The sequence below is a fragment of the Halichoeres trimaculatus genome, unplaced genomic scaffold (genome assembly GCF_033239565.1).
Source record: "Halichoeres trimaculatus isolate MK-OKI-2021-1 unplaced genomic scaffold, fHalTri1.1 fHalTri1_scaffold_4, whole genome shotgun sequence".
Lineage (NCBI taxonomy): Eukaryota > Metazoa > Chordata > Actinopteri > Labriformes > Labridae > Halichoeres > Halichoeres trimaculatus.
Window position 1 is genome coordinate 4,807,358 of NW_027437182.1, and position 22,965 is coordinate 4,830,322.

A 22,965-nucleotide genomic window follows, 5' to 3' on the forward strand; every position below is an offset into this window, starting at 1 on the left:
TTTGAGTGTAAGCAGTATTTGTGCAACTTTGGCTTCTCTTATATTCAGGTATGTGGAGTAATTTGTGCTCTGTTTCAGTGTGTGTGTGTGTGTGTGTGTGTGTGTGTGAGTGTGTGTGTATTCATGGGTTCACCCACTGTCCATGTGTGTAGTCTAAATAGAGCAGTGTTTGTGATGAGCTCAGAGAATGGTCGTATTGTTGGGACATGAAAACAACGAGGCCTTGGTCTGAGATGGGAGCCTCCAGTGATGACACAGTGTGTGTCATTCTGTGTGTGTGTGTGTGTAACAGTAAGTGTGTGTTGAGGGCACAAGGTTGAGTTCTGGTTCAAAGACTGTGTCTGCTGCCCCTCTGGTCTATTTCAGGGCTGGTTTGTGTTAATACCACGTTGTGTTGGAGCGGGGCAGGGTGTGTTTGTTTGTGTGTTTGAGACAATGCTGTAATGACAGGAGGATGAGGGGAGGCCGAGGGGAGGAGACGGCACACTTTTGGAGGAAAGGAGGTCATCACTGGGCTCAGGAAATGACCTCCGGAGCCAGCTCTCACTCCTTCATCCTCCAATATGAGACGGCTTCTTTAGTGACCCTGAATCTGAAAATCTTTGGCGCCAGCTTCATTCATCAGGGTTTTTGTGTTAATGTCGCGCTGAAGTCAGGTGACCCATACCTGTAGAATTAGGAGTACAGGATCTGCTCTGAGTGATGATGGATGGATGAATGGATAAATCCTCTGAATCCTCTGATTTACCTCCTGACAAGTAGGGGGGGCTGTGCATGTTATTCTTGCTGTATAGACAAGGGCTGCAGGGAACCAAACACCCAAAAATGGCAGCATCACTGTGAAGCCAGCTTCTTTGGGTTGTTTTATTGTTGTTTTAAAAGTGAGGTGGCATACCATATATGCATATGTTCATATGGGGCTAGGGCTGGGCGATTATGGTAAATATAAGAATCTCAATTAATTCAAGTGGTATCGAAATCACAATTAATATACACGATTATTCATTTATTCAAAAACTTCAGTACTGATTAGGGATGCACGATATTGGATTTTTGCAGATATCCGATATGCCGATATATCGAAAACCCTTTTGGCCGATACCGATACCGCTAATCACAAGTTTGTTTGTTTTTTTCGCTGTAGAGAAAGCTAAGTCTATCCTGTACTGGAATTTATATGTTACTCTTATTGTGACGGTCTTATTTGTTTAAGAAACACATAAAACAAGACAAAAAACATTTGATTTTACCATAAATAAGGATGTATTATTTTTTCAAACTCAAGACATTCAGTATTGAAATACAGAAAAATAATTTCTTTAGATCACATGAACTTTAAATGTACAATGCATTTTTAAACATAACCAAGTTGCATTTGATTATTTTAGAGCTACTGTAACAACCTGGTGACAGACACAGAGCTCTGCAGTGCAAATAAATGAAGTGCTACATTTTATTTTAGGAGCTTGTTTTTCAGATGGAAAATAATAATAATCCTAACCGAATAGCACCTTATCGGCTGTGCATATCGGCAGAAATTTTCATATCTGCCGATACCGATAAACGTGTTTTAAAGCTTTTATCTGCCAATACCTTTATTGTGCCGATAATATCGTGCATCCCTAGTACTAATTTAAACACAACTTTAAAGAACCAGCAAGTGGCACACACAGTATTATTGATACACATAAGTCACACACACTCGCTGTGGCTGCACATGGAACACAGAAGAGCTATGAAGCACAGGAACTTGCATACATCTACACTGTGTGGCATATTAATTGTTTTTCTTCCATTATACTGCTTTTATGATTGTCAGATGGCAAAATTGAAATCACCATTAAAATCCGATTCTTTGTCCAGCCCTACATGGGGCATGAAAATCGAATCAACATTGAATCAAAATGCCTAAGAATCAAAATCAAATCGAATCTTGAGGATCAAAGTAATAACCAGCCCTACACAAAACCCAGGAAAAGAGGAAAGGAACAAAGCATGAGCAAAAGGTGAACAATTACTTGAGGATTTTTCACCAAAGAAAGGAATTACAAGAAACTTAAATCCAACAAAAACAGAAGGAAACAGAAAGAGAGACAAAAGAAAAGAGTCCACTCTTCTTAGGTATTTTTGGTGTTTACATAGTCAGAGAAAACAACACTATTTGGGTCTTGAAAGATGGTTCAAGATGCTCTGAAAATGTCGGCAGCTAACGAGTAAATATCGGCCGATACGGATATTGCTACCGATGTATCGTGCATTCCTAAAATTTATTAAAAAATGACACGCAACCTGTTCCTACTTAGATAAATTCCCCTGGTTGTTGCTCCCAACCCAATGCTCTAAGAGCCTTCATGTTACAAAAACATGAATTGGTTGCTAGGGCCCGGAAAATACGCAATGCTGTGGTTTAATTCTATTACAATTTTTTTGGACACTGATTTGATTTTAATTGCAGTTCTCCAATATTTACGATTTTTGCAATTTTTAGTTTGCTTTTTTAATACTAGACCATGTGAAAAGTTAAATGATGATAATGATGTCTACAGACTATTTCAGGAGCCATATTTTCCCATAAAATGTATATCATGTGAGTCAGAGAGAAACATTTCGCCCTCTGCTGGAGAAAAGTGGAAACTATTTTCCAATCCAGTTTATAAACGAAGACTAAAATGAAGAATTTGAATTCGAAAAAAATAATAATATTTTTTTGGATAAAGAATCCCAATTTTGATATAAGAAAATATCCAAAAAATCCTGATGTTTTGTATTTTCCTGTTTTCCAGGACCTGCTCCACCTCTCAGAGTTGGACCTGCTGGAGCTTGGAGTCCACAATCACCTCCACCGCCTGCACCTTCTCACTTCCCTACGCCTCCTCCAGGAGCGAGAGAGGAGGAGAGGTACAGTCATAAACACACACACACACACACACACACACACACACACACAGTGTTGACCAAACATTATCTGTCTCTATCTGTCACATCAGCTTGTTGACTCTGGCTCCGTGTTTGAGTCTCTGTGTTTCCCTTTGTGGTCGACAGAGACGCACGGGCTGATAGCGCCGGTGTCGTGTAAAGACATGTCGAGGCCTGGGGGGTCTCACGGTGGGGAAGGGGCTGTTTAGGGGAAGACAATACTCTACACACACACACGTACAATTACACACACATTTACACACTTCCAAAGCTGTCGGTAAACAGGAGGAAGAGTGCTGAGGTCTGCAGTCCTGCTGAGTTTAATCTATTCTACAAGTGTGTGTGTGTGTGTGTGTGTGTGTGAGAGAGAAAGAGTGTGTGACTGCTTTGTTTGCCCAGTTTCCCATGCATTATACTGTGAAATCTCTCTGTTGTCTTGGCGACTGAGCCGAGCACGAGTCCAGTTTCTGTAAAGTGGATCATCTGAAGCCTTTGTGTAACGTTTAACCCACTGACCCCTGCAGATCGCTCCTTACTATGCCTCACAATTAACGCTCAAAAAACTGAATCAGAAGTTTGATTTCTTCGCTCTTTGTTTGCAGACTTGATCTGTAAAAGATCCTGTCGGAAACTCGATGACCTTAAAAAACAAAAACAGACCTTGAGCTGTTTGTGTGTAACCAGAACATCCACAGACATCCTGCGCTGTGTTTGACAGGAGCTGCTCAGATTAATTTTTCTGGCTAATCCCTTCCTCTGTAGGAGTGTAACCCTGCAGGGGAATGTTGATGGATGATCCTGAAATTTCAGATAAGAATAGTCTTGTAAACATCGGCTGAACTTTACACTCACAGAGGAAGAATTTAAAAAAGTATCAAAGTGCCGTTGGGGTATTTTGATTAGTATTCCAGATTGCAAAGACCCCAAAATAACACAAACTGAACCATCTCAGCCCTCACACCTTGACCTGCAGGTTGAGCAGCGTTGCTGAGGTGAAGCAGCCTCTGGTTGAAGCCGCTCCGTCACCAGAGAGCGTGGTATTATCTGTCTGCCTGGCAGCCTGCCACTCCTGTCATTACCACAGAGCCCAGATCTGTTCAGCTAATGGTATCCTTCACACAGGCATGCACATACTACAAACACACACACCTCTAAAAATGCCAACTCAACATTCGACCCAGAAAAGAGCATTCCAGAAATACAGAGTAAGACCTTCGGGATGAAACTCTGACTCTGCAGCCAGGCGCAGATTAATGTCATCATATCACTGCTTTTGGCTTCAGTGTGTGATTACACGGCTGGAATAACAGTCTGTCATATGTGTGTGTTTGTGTGTGTGTGTGTGTGTGTGCCAGGTACTTTCCTGGTTGGCAGGAGAGAAGAAGCAACGCTCCAATTAAACAATTAGAGGCTGAAAAAAGAGGCATCAGTTTAACACACGTGCTCTCTTATCTCATGTTTCACATTTTTGCGGCGTTTTCGTTTCAAGGTGTGTTTAGCTGAGATGTTTCTGTAGTCAGGGGTGAACTGGGAGGATAAATCAGGCACAGAGTCTGATTTAACCCCAGGTTTAAACCACTTCTGGTGTCAGGTAACTGTGTCCCTAACTCTGGGAAGTTAGCATTTGGTGTTTTGTTTTGGAATTGAGAGGATGTCTCTTGTTCCTGACTTCCTGTCCAGGTTGATCTTCTCTGCTCAGCTTGATGTAACAGAAACAGAATCAGATTTATCGCCAATTAGTTGGGAAAGGACGATATGGTATTATCGTGATTCAGTTCTCTCACGATTTTTATTCTATGATATTTACAATTTTTGCTAATTTAAGTTTTCTTCTTTAACACCAGACTGATTATAATGCACATCATGCAAGTCAGAGAGAAACATTTCGCCCTCTACTGGAGAAAAGTGGAAACTTCTTCCAACCAAGTTTATAAACAAATACTGAAATGAATAATTTAAATTTGGAAAAAAAATGATTTTTTTACAACCAAACTCGATTGTGATATTGCCAAAGAAATAATCCTGATATATTGTCTAATGATTTTTTCTTCCACCCCTACCGATTAGGAAGGGGAATTTTTCTTGGTATTATGGTGCAAATATATTAAAAAATAAATAAAAAAACATAAAAAAAATATATTAAGAATTTAAAAAACAAAAGTGTTTACATACAAAAGTGACATCAAGAAATAAAATATATACAAATATATAAAGAAAAGGGTTAAATATGTACAAATACTTATTTGTATCCTTCACTTATTGACATTTGTAAAGCATGTTTTTACTACGGTGGCCCTGAAGCGCAAAAAGAGAAATGAAATAGGTAAGATCATCAAAAGTAAAACAAAGACACCTTTTCTGTGTTTTTTGTGTTTATGTTTTTATTGGTTGTTGTTGTCATTTTTCTTTTTTTTTTTGTTGTGTTTTGCACATTAGGGCCACCATACTTAACCTCCAGGGATGCAGCATTGAACAGAACGAGAACAAAATTTGTTGACTAAGGGCAGGAGAAAAAATCTAAATGCAATACATCAGGTTTTTTTGTTTGACAATATCAAAATCAATATCAAAGAAATCATTTTTTTCCAAATTAAAAGTCTTCTTTTCAGTCTTTGTTTATAAGCTGGATTAGAATAAAGTTTCCACTTTTCTCCAGCAGGGGGCAAAATATTTCTCTCTGATTCACGTGATGTGCATTTTATGGGAAAATATGGCTCCTGATATAGTCTTTAGACAAAAATTGTAAATATGGAGGAATCGCAATTTAAATCAAATTGGCACCCCAAAAATCGTGATAGAATCGAATGGTGAGAATACCATATCCACCCAGCTCTACTGTTGACAGAACTTGGTGCACATGCTTCCAGTTGATATCGGGACTTAGTGGTGAAAATGTGACTTATTTTGTTATAGTTTTTGCCGGGTCTTTGCCGGGTCAAGCACGATGAACAAACCACGAGCTGTGCCTCCATGTGATGATGTTTGCACTCAGAGAGACCTTTTTACTCACTTTTTCTGTTCACACCAACTCCTCAAGACTCATCAACCTTTGTTCCAACGCTCCTGAAGTTTACACAGAATTCACAGACACAGAACAGGAAGTGATGTTCATCTTTCTGAAGACACTGAGGCCAAAGCTGATTTAGGTTTACTGTCAGGTGGATGTGCAGCAGCTGTTCACCAAGAGGCTCCAGCTTCACGTCTTTGCTGGGCTGAAGGTTGCTCTTAAGTTACCCGAAGTGAGAGTCATCATTTCTAATCAGAAGTCTGCTATCTTTAGGCTTCATTACGCCTCTTCAGAAACCAACCGGTGAAGTCACTGAGACCACATCCAGGTTTTATCCACTCTATGGTCAGAGCAGCCACACGGCCAAGCTGCAGAGCAATGACTGATCACCACAAGAGTTCACGACTGGTCATCAAACTCTTCATCATCATACTTTCTGCATTTCCCACGCAGGACGGTGACTTTGAAGGAGCAGAAACACGTGGCGTGAACAAACAGAGCTGTGTCTCTTTAGCAGGTGTTGCAGGAACATTAAATGGACCCTGCTTCCTCTGCTCCACATGATATTTTAGTTGCTTTTCAGTCCATAGATGAAGTCTGTAGATGACATAACAAACCTGTAACACTGTCCCTGTCTTTGTTAACACACCAGCCTATAAATACACCCATTCTTCATTCACACACTCAGCTTGTCTCTCTGAACTCTGCCAGCTTTGTCTTCAGCTCAGATATGGTGTGTCCCTCAAGAAGCTGAGGAAGTGTGTAATGTGAATACCAGAACACACACACACACACACACACACACAACACACGGCCATGCTAAACATGGACCAGCACGAGTTTTACATTGTTGGTGTGTGTGTGTGAGAAAGAAAGAAGCAGCAGGTGTTCGTGCAGCTTGTTTCAGTGTTTGTCGTCTTGGTGACAGCTTTCATTCAGCCATCAGTTAAGAGTGTGTTAGTTTGTGGAACAAATAGAGAAGTTAATCACTGATGATAACACACTTTCACAGCTGACAAATAGCTACAGGGCAACTTACGATGAGTAGGATTTCAGAAGCTCACGTTCAGCTGTGATACCAACGATCTGATTCTGACAACGTGCATGTAAACATGTGTGACATCATCCTCTGTCACAGTAAAGACTATAAAGTGTATAAAATATGATACATAGCTAAAATTTAGTATATAATTATCAAAACAAGAAGTTATTTTTGAATTTATGAAATTGTATATATTTTTTTAATTTGCAAAAATTTCAAAAAAATATGACTTAAAAAATGCAATAATAGGAAATAAAATGAAAATTTTAAAAATTTGTAAAAAAAAAATGCAAAAATAAATAAATAAAACTTTACCTACACTTCAAAATGCAAAATTTTTGAAACATCATTTAAAAAAGCATTACATTTTGAAAAGTAAAAAAGTGCTTTTTTATTTAAAAAAAAATGCAAAAATAAAAAAAAATGGGGAGACTTGAAAAAATGCAACAGGCTGAAATAAGATGAAAATAAAAAGAATTTGCAAAAAAATGCAAAAACATGTTTCAAATTTTGCTTGAACTTCAATATGCAAAATTTTTGAAATGGCATTATTCAAAAAATGCACAAAATTTTGAAAAAGTTACAAATATGCTTTTTTTTAATTCAAAAAGTATTAAAAAAAAAGTAAAAATAAATTTTATACATTTTGAAAGATGTCAAAGTCTTTGATGAATACTTGAATTTGATAACATTTATTGATAATATTGCTCAACTTACCATATCTGTAATTTGCTCCAGATTTGTCTTTTTGTAGAGTTAGTTGATTTTTATTCAGGGCTGTACTGAACTTGAGGTCAGCCACGGGTGCATGGAAAGTTGGTGGGCTGTTGATGTTGTAGGAGGTGAAGTAGAGCGGTGGCAGGCTTTATTGACATTATCTGTTATTATTATTTGTTATCTTTGTATTTGGAGTGGGTCATTACTTTGTATGGCTCATTTGTTGGACGTAGACACCAAACTGGTTTTGTCCTCAGTGATATTTTCACTGTTTTTGCTCCTGTGTTTGTCTGGAGATCCTACATGTAACCATGGCTGCATTGTTAACATGTGAGATCGGCTGTTAGCAGCCTTTAGCATGTCAGTGCTAACTGGTGTAAGGCCTAATGTTTCCCACAAGGTGAGGAGAAGGAGGTGAGGACGACGTGCTGGTTCTCAGGTGTGAGCTAAGAAGTGACGACATAGAATAGAATAGAAGAATAGAAAATACTTTATTTATCCCCGAGGGGAAATTCAGGAATGGACATGGACCTGTCCTTCCATCCATCGTTATTGAGAACGTAAGATCTATCTCCAATAAGATGAACGAGCTAGCCATGCTAACCCAGCAACAGAGGGAATACCAGAAGGCAGAGTAGCATCATGCTATTCACTGACATGGCTAATGGAGCTAACATCAGACACCAAGGCCACATTGGAAGAGCTTCACCTGCTGTGAGCAGACAGGATCCAGGAGACAGAGACTGAACAGACTGCTGAAGAAGCTCAGTCCTGGACCCTGTGGAGGTGGAGGCTGGCTGACTGGACAATGATGGACAAGCTGTCAACATCTATTTTCTTATGGAGCTTTTTGCACTTTCTATACACTTTCTTACTTTTGTTTTCTTGATTGCTGCTGTGACTTCTGAATTTCCCCTCAGGGATAAATAAAGTATTTTCTATTCTATTCTATTCTATTCTATTCTATTCTATTCTATTCTATTCTATTCTATTCTATTCCATGTCTCTTATCATTAACACCCTCTGTAAGAAAAAGAAAAATTCTTAATTTTAGTAGGTAGTTCATGTCACATCTCAGCACAGAGCACACACTGAACCAGAATGATCTCCTCTGAAGGTGACAGACTCATCAACATGACCCAGAGTTAAGACGTGGTGTACTGTAAACATGTCTGCAAGTATCACTGGAACCAACTGTGGAGTCAAGGTTAGGCTCTTATCTCAGAGCAGAGAAGAAGCTGTTCCCAGGTTCAGACCTCTCCAACATGAAAACACAAAAGAAGAAAGAAACACTTGAGGGTTTAGTCTAGTCAGGACGTTAGAGAGATGGTTTTCTCTTCATGAAGTCTTTTACACATGTGGCAGATACACACCATTGACTCTGTGTTTGTTGGTTCTCTCTTTGTTTACATTTCATGAATTTTTATCCTTTGACTGGATCCGTGCAACTGTTCAAAGTCCAAGTGGATGCTAGTTATAGTGATATAGTTTCAGAGAGATGGCACTGGGAGATGGTTTTCCTGCGTTTCTTGTGGTGGTTTTCCCGACTCTGTGTCCACTATAGGGAGGGTGCTGTTCTATGTGTGTGTGCATGTTTGTGCGTTGGTATGCATTGAGGCTGAACTCAGAGGAGAAATGTGACATGCAACCTAGTAAAGACAGAAATGCCACCGTTTTGTCACAGCTGGGGAAACATTGATGAATAACCTGATTAATTTGCAGTTGGGGCTGTGCTTACTTGCAAGTGCTACAGATAGTATGAATTAAATGTCGGCTTAATACAACATTCTCACTCACTGTCCTCTTTTTTTCCTGCTCCCATCCTAAAACAGGTGTTATCAGACAGTTTGGGTTAGCTACATAGACACTCGCATGTTTTTCTCGCCATGTTCTAGTTGAATTAATCTCTTGCATTTAAAATGAGATTATCAGCAAAAATATGACATTTTACAGGTTATTTCAAAATGCTAATTCTTAGCGTTCTGATCGGATCCAGGAGTACTGGATTGATTTATGGCACGACTAAGTCTCTATGACAACACTATGCTGGCTGACAAAGTTTGGTAGTGAGAAGAGAGATCTGTGTTTTCCCTGCTAAAAATGATTTCTGTGATTAATTTTGTAGAGATGGTGGACACTGGAGTTTAACTGTCAGACAGGAAAAGGACAGAAGAGCAAAAGAAAGCTAAACAGGAGAGAGATAGAGCCCGAGCTAAAGGCTAAAGGAGCTAAACTGTTTGTTCTAACGTTCATTCCAACCCACAGTCAGCAGTTATTCTGCAGTGGTCTGTTCAAACTTGAGAGTCTATCAATAAAATGAAGAATGAGGTTACGTTAGCTCTGCTTGGTGAGGTTGGAGTTGGTAGTCATGGGAAATGGAGTCTTTATCCCTGAAAAAAACACTGCTGACTCGGGCCATAGGTGTCACTGCAACCAACCCCAAACTGAGAGTCCTTCAAATAATGTTTAAAAATGTCCAAATAAAATCATTAGACCGAGTTTAATTCTCTACATGGTTACATAACAAAGACATGAAACTGAGTAAATTACTTACAAGGAACCACCCGAACATTTTCAAAAAGCTCCTGTTAAATCGCTCCAGGCCTCTGCATGTTGTAACCTTCACCTACGTGTGTTACCTAAGAGGTGCTGCTTTCACTTCTGCCGTGATGTGAGGTTAATTTAATAATTGACGGGAATCATCTTCTCATGAGTCAGAAAAATTACAGGGTTTGGTTCCATCTGAGTAAACGCACTTGGACTAACAATTTGTCTTTTCAATTCAAGTCCCTGAGGAATGAGGAGTGTCCTAAACATTCAACTGTTTACGCCTCACACGTTTTAGATCAGATACACACACACGGACATGAAACAGTCCAATGAGGGCAGAAAGGGAGGGAAGAGGGGATGAGGAGTTAAAGGAATGAGGGGGAGGGTGAAATCTGGGAGAGTATGTGCAGCGAGGAATAACAGAAATAACCCCAGATCTCATGTTTGCTTAGGTTTTTGTGACACTATAGAAATAATCACATCCAGTTATCCGCAGGTGTCATCTCCACAAGGTGGGGCAGCCAATCCCATTTATTTAATGGTTTAGGGAAACTCGGATGCCCGGAGGTGGATTGGTGGTCAGTGATCAGGGCAAGTGACTCAGCAGGGCGTCGTGCCAATGCAGTGTGCCAAGTCAGGGCCCGGCCTTTAGACTCACATTAACAGGAAGAGCTGGAAATGGCAGCCAGAGCATGTCATCCCTCAAACTGGTTTTAAACATGTGACAAAGTGGATGGTTTGATCTGCACTCTGATCTGAAGCCCGAGGTCTCTGCTTCCTGTAAGCGTTGTACTTCTAAAAACAAGCAGATAAGATCCTCCATCACAAAAACCAGCTCAGAAACACATCAGCCAGGGATTACCGTCCTGCTGAAAGGACAAACCCCTTCCTCCCTCTTTTTGGGGGGTTTAGGTGATTCAGGAGATAATGACAGCTTACACTCCTGACTCACTGTACACCTTCCTGGAAATACCACCCTCACACACACAAACATGCCAAGAATTTCACATGCCTGTGTGACATATTACCGTGTTTAGGGAGAATATGAAATTCAGCTTCAGTTGGTTATTTTTTTTCTCTCTTAACTCTTCCTTCATCTCTGCATGAAGCCAGGAGGAACATGGAGGCTGGGTTTGACTTTCAGGTTGGGTTGCGTGCTAAGAATTGAGGGTTCAAATCAACAGATACTTAGAGCTGTTTTGAGGAGCTTTAACATTTAATATGTGTTCACTTTAAGAAGTCCCAAACTCATTTTGTACTTGTTGGAACAGGAAGTTAAATTCTACAAGACCAACTTATGGAAGCCCATTTCCACCAGAAAAAATGAATAAAATTTTTGGTTGGTTGGTCTCATTGGAAAACAACAAGCAGGGAGAGGCACCAACAAAGATGTTATGACGTAAGCAACACAATTAACCATGAAGCCATCTGTCAAATATGCTTGTTTACATACAGGTAGTTGAGCATTTTAGCATCATAGCAATGGTCATAATACGCTAAACTAGTTGAATTGAGAAATAAAACAATAATCTCTAAATGTCCAGGAAGAGAAAAGTTGATGCAGATAGAAGGCAGTTTCAAGAAAGTTGGGAAGGTGAACATACACTCACCGGCCGCTTTATTAGATACACCTTGCTAGTACCAGGTTGGACCCCCTTTCCCTTCAGAACTGCTTTAATCCTTGGTGTCATAGATTCAACAAGGTCCTGGAAACACTCCTCAGAGAGTTTGGTCCATATTGACATGATAGCATCACACAGTTGCTGCAGATTTGTCGTCTGAACATCCATGATGAGAATCTCCCGTTCCACCACATCCCAAAGGTGCTCTATTGGATTGAGATCTGGGGACTGTGGAGGACATTTGAGTACAGGGAACTCACTGTCATGTTGTAGAAAGCAGTCTGAGATGATTCCAGCTTTATGACATGGAGCGTTATCCTGCTGGAAGTAGCCATCAGAAGATGGGTACACTGTGCTCATAAAGAGATGGACATGGTCAGTAACAATACTCAGGTAGGCTGTGGACTTAAAACCATGCTCAGTTGGTACTAAGGGGCCCAAAGTGAGCCAAGAAAATATCCCCCACACCATTACACCAGCAGCAGCCTGAACCGTTGATACAAGGCAGGATGGATCCATGCTTTCATGTTGTTGAGGCCAAATTCTGACCCTACCATCTGAATGTGGAGCAGAAATCCAGACTCATCAGACCAGGCAACGTTTCTCCAATCTTCTATTGTCCAGTTTTGGTGTTGCTGTGTGAATTGTAGCCTCAGTTTCCTGTTCTTAGCTGACAGGAGGGTCACCCGGTGTGGTCTTCTGCTGCTGTAGCCCATCTGCCTCAAGGTTGGACGTGTTGTGTGTTCAGAGATGCTCTTCTGCAGACCTCGGTTGTAACCAGTGGTTATTTGAGTTACTGTTGCCTTTCTTTCAGCTCCAACCAGTCTGTCCATTCTCCTCTGACCTCTGGCATCAACAAGGCATTTTGTCCCACAGAACTGCTGCTCACTGGATATTTTCTCTTTTTGGGACCATTCTCTGTAAACCCGAGAGATGGCTGTGGGTTAAAATCCCAGTAGATCAGCAGTTTCTGAAATACTCAGACCAACAACCATGCCACGTTCAAAGTCCCTTAAATCACCTTTCTTCTCCGTTCTGATGCTCACTTTGAAGCAGATCGTCTTGACCATGTCTACATGCCTAAATGCATTGAGTTGCTGCCATGTGTTGGGTGATTAGAAAATGAGCAGTTGGACGGGTGTGCCTAAGAAGTGGCTGGTGAGTGTGTGTCTGTGCTTCAAGGAGAAAAACACCAAACACAGATACAAACCCACCCCTCACCACCCCCACCACCCCCACCCCCCATGACCCGCCAACATCCAGCGCCACCTAGGCACTCAAAAACACACTAAAATAGCTCCAACAGGTGGTAGGAATATCGCAGAGAGATAAAACCAACATCAAAATGTATTCGAAGTTGGCCATTTGCCTTTCAAAATGAGATTTTGCCACATTTTTACCCTTCCTGCAAAAATGATCTCCTCCGAAGCCATAACTGGTATCGGCTTGAAATTCGCTCACATGACAGAATAGACCCTGCTTTACAAAACTTCTTGAGGAAGCTGTTATTTCGGGTGGTTTCCAAATGGCGAGCCTTCAAAGTCGGTGAACCCCAAAGAAGCCCTTTCAGCTCCCTCCATTAGAATCAATACGTTTGAAGGCGCAGGCGTCCGCATTTGGGCCTCTAGACAAAAGAGTAAAACTCGTACAGCTTAAAAAAATGACATGAACGGATTCCTGACAAATTTTCCTACAAAAATATCATATTATCGCACAGACTAGGTCAACATTCGGGCCTATATGACAAGTTGTTTGTAAACTTTTGTGAATTTGAATTCTCCCTCTGCTGCTGCAGTTCTGTGATGATGTCACACACTGACTAGGAGTTCCGTGCAGCTGGTCATGTGACTCAGCAGAGAGAAAAATACATGGTATCAACTGTTATAGCACTAAGAGGGCCAGAAAGGGAGGAAATCCTAACAGTGGAGGTGAAAGCGACATGAGAGACCAGCAAGAGCATCAAAGCTCATCCAACACTGCTTCCACCTTTTTTTTGACACACTTGCTGAATATTGTGCCAGTGCAGCTGCTCATGTGACTAACTAAAACAGGGAAAATGCTATGTTTTTCTCGCGCACACATTATAAATGTATCATATATAACACATGTATGACCCCAAACATCCCATAATTTCCTCTAACACCAACTAGGCACATTAAAACTCCTGTACTATCCACTAGAAATGTCGTAAAGACATCAAACCAATGTCAAAATGTTTGTCTCATTGACACAAAAAAAAATCATACACTGACATCCTGACCTATCCCAGACAGGAAGTCAGCTATTTACCTTTAAAAATAACATTTCCACACGCTTATTACACCCCCTAAGCATGCTCAAAAACTCACCAAAATTGGCACACACATTATGAGCGCCAAAAGTTTCAATATGACCCCCCAACATCCCTTAATATGCTCTCTAGCGCCACCTAGGCACACCAAAATGGCTCTAACCGGGGCTAGGAATGTCTTAGAGAGATGAAACCAACTTCAAAATGTTTGTCTCATTGAGACGCACAGTATGACAGACCGCAGGGGGTCCAGCAAGAGACCCGAGGACCCGCCTGACGCTGCTTGCAGCTTTAATATTATATATTTATTTCACCCACCTGAAATAAAAGAGTAACAAAGATTTGTGCTTAAGTTAACTCGTAAAACTCCAATGACAGCAACACAGGCGAATGAAAAACCTCCAACATCACGAGGTGAGTTTGACCCTCATGCTCCGCAGCAGCAGCTTCATCAGTCTTAAAAAACGTGATGTCACCATCTAAAGACCTGCATGAGTGTGTGTGTGAGAGTGTGTGTGTCCATGCGGGGCTGTCCAATCATCTTAGCTTTCATAGTGGCAGGATGGGCTCCTTGTATTGTCTGAAAGGAAACACACACACACACAGATACCTGCACACACATGCACGTGTCTGGGTGTTATCAACTCTAGACAATACAGGAGGACAAAGACAGGAGAGTGTTAGGGCCAACACATAGACACACACACACATAATGTGATCTCATACCTGATGAGTTTCCTCTTTAATCAATGTATTTTTTAACTTTTTGGCAAATTTTCGTACTCAGATTTAAAGCAGCTGATTTATGCTCCAGCTGACACTGAGTCAAGTAGTTCAACCTCAGGAGTCCTGAGTGCACCTCAAGTTGCTCAAACACCAGGTTTTTCTCTTCTGGCCTCCTCTCTGCAAATAGCAACATTAGGTCACATCTAAATCTTCTCTAAGCACCGGACCAGTCGGTGTGTTTGGCGTTAAGAGCTCCCAAACAAAAAGACTCAGAGGCATGAAATATGAGGCTGCACAGGGAACACTGAGGGGGGCAGGATGAGGAGGAGGAGGAGGGAGAGTTTTGTTCAGCGAGAGGTTTGAGGGGGGGTTAAGAGACAGAAAAGAAAGAAAGAAAACTCCTCCAAAACACAGCAGAGCAGGAGGAGGAGCCAGGCGCTCGCAAATCACTCCCCAGAGAGAGGAGAGAGGGAGGGTGGAGGGCAGGGCTTGCGATTGTGCAGCTACTTGTTGTTGCCTGTCTGAAGGAGCGTGAGCTGTGAGGGTTTCTCTTCCAGCCGGTCTCTCAGGTCCTCACTCATTCAGACGCACTGTGATATGGAATAATAACTCTGGCAGAAGTTTGAGAGACTGAAAGAAAACACTCGAGCCGAAGCCTTGAACAGGAGAAGAGGTCACGCTGACAGGTAGGAGAGAAATCTGTGTGTGGATGTGTGTGTGCATTCATAAACATTCATGTAGGTGTGTGGAGGAATGCTGGCCACACACTTTATGGTCATCCTCTAAAAGTTTTTCTCGTCTGATTTTTTACCACCTTCCTTCTTATCTTCTGCCTGAATTGTTTACTGGTTGCAGTGACTTAGACTTGCTCAGGGACTTTTTCAGCAGTGTGTTGCCATCCCAAGACACTGGGTGTAACTGTGGTTGCTGCTGCCGCTGCTGCTGGTGTGGAAATGTCTCCAGGAAATAATTACATGAAATGTGACGGATAAGATCGAGAGATTTAAGTCTAGGTAAAAGTGTTTCTGTTAGTCTACAGTGGAGGTTTGGAGATTTAGGTTTTTGTTTTATATTAATCTTACAACTGTTTTTTTAAAATATATGGTGTATGAAAGCTCAAACCTTTTCCCTGAGGGAACAGTAATAAAAACATTCAATACTGCAGGAAACAGGTCAAACAGAAAGACGTAAGAGGAACTATCACCCTTTTCCTCCTCAGCCCTAAGACTTAACTCTCAAAAAACTGAGTTTTTAGATGTAAGTTGCATTTTAATTGCTCTAAAGACAGGGATATTAAGTCTCATGAAAGTGCAGAAGTGTGTTAAAAATCAAGAGTTGAATTTTCATTACATGAAAAAGGCATATGGGATCATCCACTCATAATCCAACAGGTGGTGAATCTGCTTTTTCCAAAGTCAGTCAATGATACAAGATGAAATTGTAAGTGGTCGAAACAAAAGACGAATAAAAAATGCAGAAAACACCTCAGTGTTTGCCTAACATCACCACTTCTCTTTCATTATTTTTTAGTAGTAGGGTTAATGCGGTTATGCCCTCACTAGGTGTAGTTTATATGTGAAGTTCCAGCTTAAGAAATCACCAAAACAACATGAAAATTCAAGATATTTGGGGTTAAACTTTTGTTTAATCAACTCAGAATTAGTCTCCAAAGCTTTAACTTTTGGGGAAACCAGATAATTTATAGGGCTCAGATGATATGGAATCCTCACGATTTGATTCTCTTACGATTTATTGGGCACCGACTTGATCAATGTGATTTTTTGATCTTTGATATTCGATTTTTATTTTACTTTTTTTTAAATTTAGTTTGCTTCTTTAACTCCAGATCATGGGAAAAAAAGGTTAAATGATGATGAAAATGTCCACAGACTATATCAGGAGCCATATATTCCCCCTGCTGGAGAAAAGTGGTAACGTTTTTCCAATCTATTTTATTAACAAAGACTGAAATAAAGAATTTGAATTTAAAAAACGCTTTTTTGGACCAAGATTCCCAACTTTAATATCATCAAACAAAAATCCTGATAAATCCATTTTAAATTTTTCATCCCACCCCTAATATTTATCTATTACCAGTAAAAAGGTATCAATGTAAGTCTGATGGATCATTTGAAATTACAAAAAAAAATTGTTATGTTTTATTGCCTCACCAAACAATTATGATTCTGTCCGTGACAGAAAAAAGTTTTCTGTTAGCATTCTAGATCACTGCGCTAAAGCTAAACACCATGAGGAATACATTGGTGTTAATCCCTGTCCTGCAATCCAGGCATCACCAGTAGATCTGAGTGGATATCCAAGGAACCAATCATTACTAACTTAAAGTAAAGCATGTAGTGTTAAAATTCATGACTTTAAATTCCTTTTTTTGAGAAGTTTGAACTGCAAATCTCCAGAAAGAGCAAGAAAGAGCAAGAAAAGAAGTGAAAATCAATATGTTTTCATTATCTTTTATATAGATAAAATTTCCCACTAAGGAATTGATAAAGTATTTCTGATTCTGTTGAAACCGAAGACTGAATCTCTCCTCGAACACTTCAAAAAGCCCAAAGTTACTTTACTAAATCCTGATTTCATTTATGACTAAAAGACTTTTCATTTTGAAAGTTAAAAAAGGAAAATATTCATTCCTCTAAAAGACTAGAGCATGTTTAACATTTGCGTTTCAAAAACCACTAAAACCAATTATTTCCATTCACAGTCACTGATGTCATCCTCTGACTAATCAATTAATCAATTAATCAGTTAATCAATTCACCATCGCAGCTTCATTTCTCTGAGCTCAGCTGAACCACATTAAAATGCTGACTGTCTGTGTTGATACTGGTGGAGCTGTAACCCAGAGATGGAGAGGCCCTCGGCCCTTTAAGTGACTCTGACACTTTCTTTCTCAGAAACACTCTGACAGGTTAAGTGAAGCCGCTCAGGTTGAAGCTCTGACCTCTGAGTTATGTGAACACGTCTTTAAACAGCAGCTACCGCTGAGACGATGACAGAGGCTGACATATGTGTACATGTGTGTGAGCTGACTGTGTGTGTGTGTGTGTGTGTGTAGTGTTGTTTGGTGCAGACGAGCACACACACATGCAGCAGGTTGTTCTAGACGTTAGTCAGAGTCCTGTCTCTGAAATGATCAACTTTAAATTAATGCTTATACGAGTGTTTGACAGAATCACACACACACACACAGTGTGCACTTACAGCGTTCACGCTGTGTGTGTGAGTGTGTGAGGTGTTGTGTTTCATGCCTCACTAAAATGAGGTGTTTGGTATTTCAGCCAGCCGTCGACACTATTCGACCGCTACTCTTCACAAACTCTGACTGTGAAGGTTGGAAATTAAACTTGAGGAATAAATATTTGGAGGTACTTACTTACAAAAGTTATGACTTTAGGATCAAAGTTTTACTCTTTGATTCAACTTATCAGGGAATATTGCGTCCTCACTCCCTGTCATTGATCATGATTAATGAGACAAAGTTGAGGATGTTTTTACAAAGTTTGCAGTCTTAGAACAGCGTCAGTTTATTCATACTTGATTCTTGAAGTGTTAACATAAATTTCAAGACAGTTTAACTCCTTAAGAAGTCAGTCAAAGATTTATCAGAGGAGGGCATATTTTCTTAAGACAGAAACAAGGCTGAAACTGTGTCTCTTAGCTCCTGTTCCTCTAGTTTCTTTAGATAAATGAGGTGTGTAAGCTTTATGATTAATCATCAGTTTCACCATTCAGCACCAGGATTAAGTTCATTTAGCTGTTCATAACTTTGTTATTGTTGTTGTAGGCCAGGAATAAGAGTCATGGGTTGTTGTTCAGCTACCAACCATTAACTGGGGCTGCAGATCCAGTTTAATGGTCAATAGCTGTAATTAAGTGCTTTACTACCTGGATGTAAACACGCACAGATGGAGGCAGGGTTATATTAAGACAGTTTCTATCAACCTGACCCAGGGTGTAACTGACCCAAGCATGCTAATGTAAACCTACAGGGAAGGCTGGTGGTGCTAGCTCTGCTAATGTTAGCCACACTCCAAGGGAAACCAGTTTGACATTTTTTACCAGCAAAAACGATCCCGTGTGAGATAAAAAGTGTGAAATTTGGACTGTTTTCTCTGCCTTTACTTATCTTTTTGACTTATGGGTGAGTTGGAAAAATGTAAATTCTTAAAACGTCTGGGAGACGTGTAGTGTAAACAAGGGATTACAACAAAATCGCGATTCAATCGTTGACTATTCACAGATAATTTGAATAAACTGTTCAGGCACGGGAGAAAAAAGAGAGAGAGACACATTTAATGAGAATAAAGATTTGTAGAAAGTTTGTTATATTTATTTATTTATTATTTTAACGTTTTGTTGTTTACCAGCCACTGGCACTCATGCTGTCTCATGTCATTTGAGATGCTAATAATGTTTATATGGAAGTTTTGAATTAACTTCATGGCGAAAAGTGGACAGCTTCAAATGCCCTAAAAAAAAGAAGCCTGAAGGAAGAATCACATCAAAACCAAGAGCTGGTAAAAAAAATAATAAAATAAATAAAATTTTAAAAAAAATGATAATAATATAATAAATTGAAAAATAAAATAAAATAAAATTGAATTAAATTAAACAAAATTAAATTAAATTAAACAAAATTAAATTAAATAAAACAAAATAAGATAAAATAAAGTAAAATAAAATAAAGTGATAAATAAATAAATAAATAAAATTGAAAACAGAAAAATGAATAATATTTCCATGAACTACTTGATTTTTTTATTATTAAACAATCCTTTTGCATATTCAAAAATCCTGAGTTTAAAATCCCAAGTTTCTGAATTAACAGAGAATAATGTCCAGGAACTTTTGTTAACCATGAAAATTATGTTCATAGTATATACATCTAGCTAGCACCAGCTTTTTATCAGCTTTAAGGACATAACGCCCAAACTTTTTTGTTTTTCACATACTTTGACAAAGTTTTTCTGAAACTTCAAAGTCATTGAAGGGGTTTTGAATTTGACTGACATGACAAAGAGTTGTTACAAAAGTTCTAAAAGTCCCAATAGTTAAAATTTGACCTTTAAGAAAACTAACTGTAAAATTCTGAGACCAAGAAATGTCGTTATTGTATTTAACTCTAAATACTCTCAACTTTTGTACCTAATTTTTTCCTGTTATTTGAAATAAAAGCATCATTTTTAGACCCAGCGCTGCAGCTTTTGTCTAACTTTTACACAGCTCTGATATTTTGTTGTCCTTTGAGGAGTTTGATACCTAACTCACCTCACATCTTCCTCACATCATTCACCCTCTGAGTGTGATTAAAGGGTCAAAGATTCAGAAATATTAAAGGGCAGCTTCAGCTGTGGGATTTAATAACAGCCTTATTAATATGTTATACACACACACACACACACACACACACACACACTGTGGGCCCACGCACAGAAGAGCGCCGTTGGACACCTCTCTCCCTCCGTCTCTAACAAAGACTGGCTCTGAACAGCGGTCATGTGACAGTTGTTCCCATTGTTCACTTCTGGCCAGGGGTGGTTTTGCTAATGCAGTGGTGTGTGTATGTGTGTGTGTTGTGTGTGTATCTGTGAGCATGCCAAAGCAGGAAGACACTTTAAGCCTGCGAGAGGAAACCCCTCTTTCCCAGGCGTGTTGATGTTGTTGTCTCAGAGTAAGGTGTGTTTTTCAGTAAGCCGGGGAAATTCTTCAGTTTGTCGTTGTTTGAGACGTGATACTGTAAAATCAATGAGACCTGTGGAATAATCTGTTTTTAATCAAGTTAAACATATTTAAAGGGACATTATGTCTTTTTTTCTGGGAGATATAATTAAAGAAGGATTGAAAAAGAGGAGGAGGAGGAGCCAGAGAGGAAGAGCTGCTGGTTTTATTTGCAGTATTCCTTCATAATGAGCTGCTGTCTAAATGTTTATACTGCCGTTTCCTCTTCCTGTTAATCTGCACTTCTCTCCCACCCAGAGCTTTGTGAATGTGTGTGTGTGTCTGTGTGTGTTAAAGCTCCTAAACTAAGGTCCTCTCTCGTATCAAACTGAAACCAACACTCACCTTACACTGTTTGGTCCTTTATTCCAGGAGTCAGGGACAAAGACTCTGATTGGTTGACAGCAGGCGTCTGTTAAAGTGTTATAGTTGTTTATCAGGAATATTTACTCATTTACGCTTAAATCATTTCATCTTGATCCAAGATTTGTTTCTTGATGTGCCCAACCTTTTCCCGAGAAAAAAACCCAGCAGGGATGTGTGATATTATTGGCTAAGTATTGTTATGTATCAGGCAACAAAAACTAAAATGATGTAATTATTGATCTCTGCAGATATGAAGCTTTAAAATCAAAGCTGTATGGAAGTTTTTGAAATGTTTTTGCAGTTCTTGTAAAGCACAGATAATTGTATTTGATGGAAGTCAAAAAACATTTTTCTAAACACTAAAAGACGCCTGACAAAGTGTGCAAAAGAAAAGCAGATAAAAGTTTAAGATTCAGAAAAAAATGTGGAGATAGGGAGGTTAGAAGTTTTTATTTTGAAAAGGTAAGTTTTGGGTTGGTTTTGAAGTGAAGGGAGTCCAAAGCCTCGTTTCCACCAAGCAGTCCGGTTCGATTCGTCTCGGTACTTTTCGGCGTTTCCACTGACTCATCCCGGGACAGATCACCTAAAAACCGAGATGAGCCGTCCCACTTTTTGGGACCCTTTCGTATGGGTGCCAGACCGAACCGATCTGCTCTCGGAAGGTGGAGCTACAACACTGCAGACCGTTGATTGGTCGAAAGAATCGTCACTTACCCCGACAGCAGCTGCATTTCTCCTGGCAGCACACAGACTTCTCTGAAACAAAGCTTGATTGCACTTTGTATCAAAGAGCTACATGCCAATCACAGAGAGGACGAAATGCTGCATGTCTTCCATCTTTGCTCTTTGTTTACTGTGTCGTGTTTTTCTTCTTCGTTGGATTTATTAGCGGGGTACGCTGTGTGACCAAGCTTAACCGCACCAACCCATTCCAAACTGTACTGATCTGAACCGGACTGCTTGGTGGAAACAGGGCTCAAGAGTTGGGTGTTGATGGGGAAGAATGCGTCACCCCCAGATGGCGATGCGTGGTATAGCTGGAGGTCAGGAAGTTGGCTTCTGAGTCTGTAAAATGGGGATTGGTGTTTGAGAAGAACATTCAGATTACGGAGGGAAGTGGATTCAGTGTGATTATCTGAGGAGCCGTCGTCCTGAGCCGAGTGTTTCTGAAAAGAAAGAATGAAAAGGAGGAAGAACGAACACGACTCAGCAATTTAGCAGCGACCGTGTTCATGACAGGGAAGTAAAGATGCATTGAGCGACTGTTCTGAGATGTTAAAGCCTAGTAAGATATGGATCTGATTTGTTTTTATATTCTTGTTTTACTTGCAAATTTTTCACTTAATCTCATTTTATTAAAGTTTCCTCCGAACTCTTTTGTATTGTCTGAGAGTTTCCTCGAGTTCTGAATCCCAGCACTGCTCCTGATACTTTCCTGTGTTATTCTGGAAGTTTTTTATCATTTGATGGCAAAAAACTAAAGCTTCTGGATTCCATACAAACACATCTGGCTGTTACATCGTTATACCCAAGGGTTGGTGGGAGCAAAAGGCGTTTAAAAAATACTTTCTGAGATGAGATAAAAGCCACATGAACCAATTGGTTTTTATCATTTTAGGATTTTTCAAAGATTCAAAAATCACGATTTACCCCGAGTTGATAAAATTTGATCATTTGAGCTTGAATAAAATGTTTTTTGTCTGTTTTTTGTCTGTTTCTAGAAAAAATAGACAGTCACAATTAGGGATGGGTACCTTTCACATTCCAAACAATACGGTACCAATACCCGGTACCTGACAATTGGTACAGTACCAATTTTTGAAACCTTGGTGTGTTAGTGTCGTAATAAAAATTGATTCATCCATTGATAGAATCCGAAAGTTTTTCAATTTAACACATTTATTCTTTAACATACAACCTTGTGATGCTGTGTTCACGTCCAGCATAGAAAACCACCTACTCTTCCACTCCCTCATAGTCACAAGGATGC

The 22,965-nt window shown here is 39.8% G+C and overlaps 1 protein-coding gene across 2 annotated transcripts in view; it reads left to right on the plus strand.

The window, feature by feature from the left end:
* The window catches only part of bcar3 (BCAR3 adaptor protein, NSP family member), a 108,040-nt gene that overhangs the window by 14,750 nt on the left and 70,325 nt on the right, over positions 1-22,965 (plus strand). The window contains exon 3 of one of the 2 annotated variants that reach the window (XM_074668070.1): positions 2,784-2,898. In XM_074668070.1, coding sequence (XP_074524171.1) covers positions 2,784-2,898 — 115 coding nt within the window. Of the gene's footprint in view, positions 1-2,783; positions 2,899-15,385; positions 15,557-22,965 lie in introns of those variants that run through there. The other variant, XM_074668071.1, reaches the window with a different exon arrangement.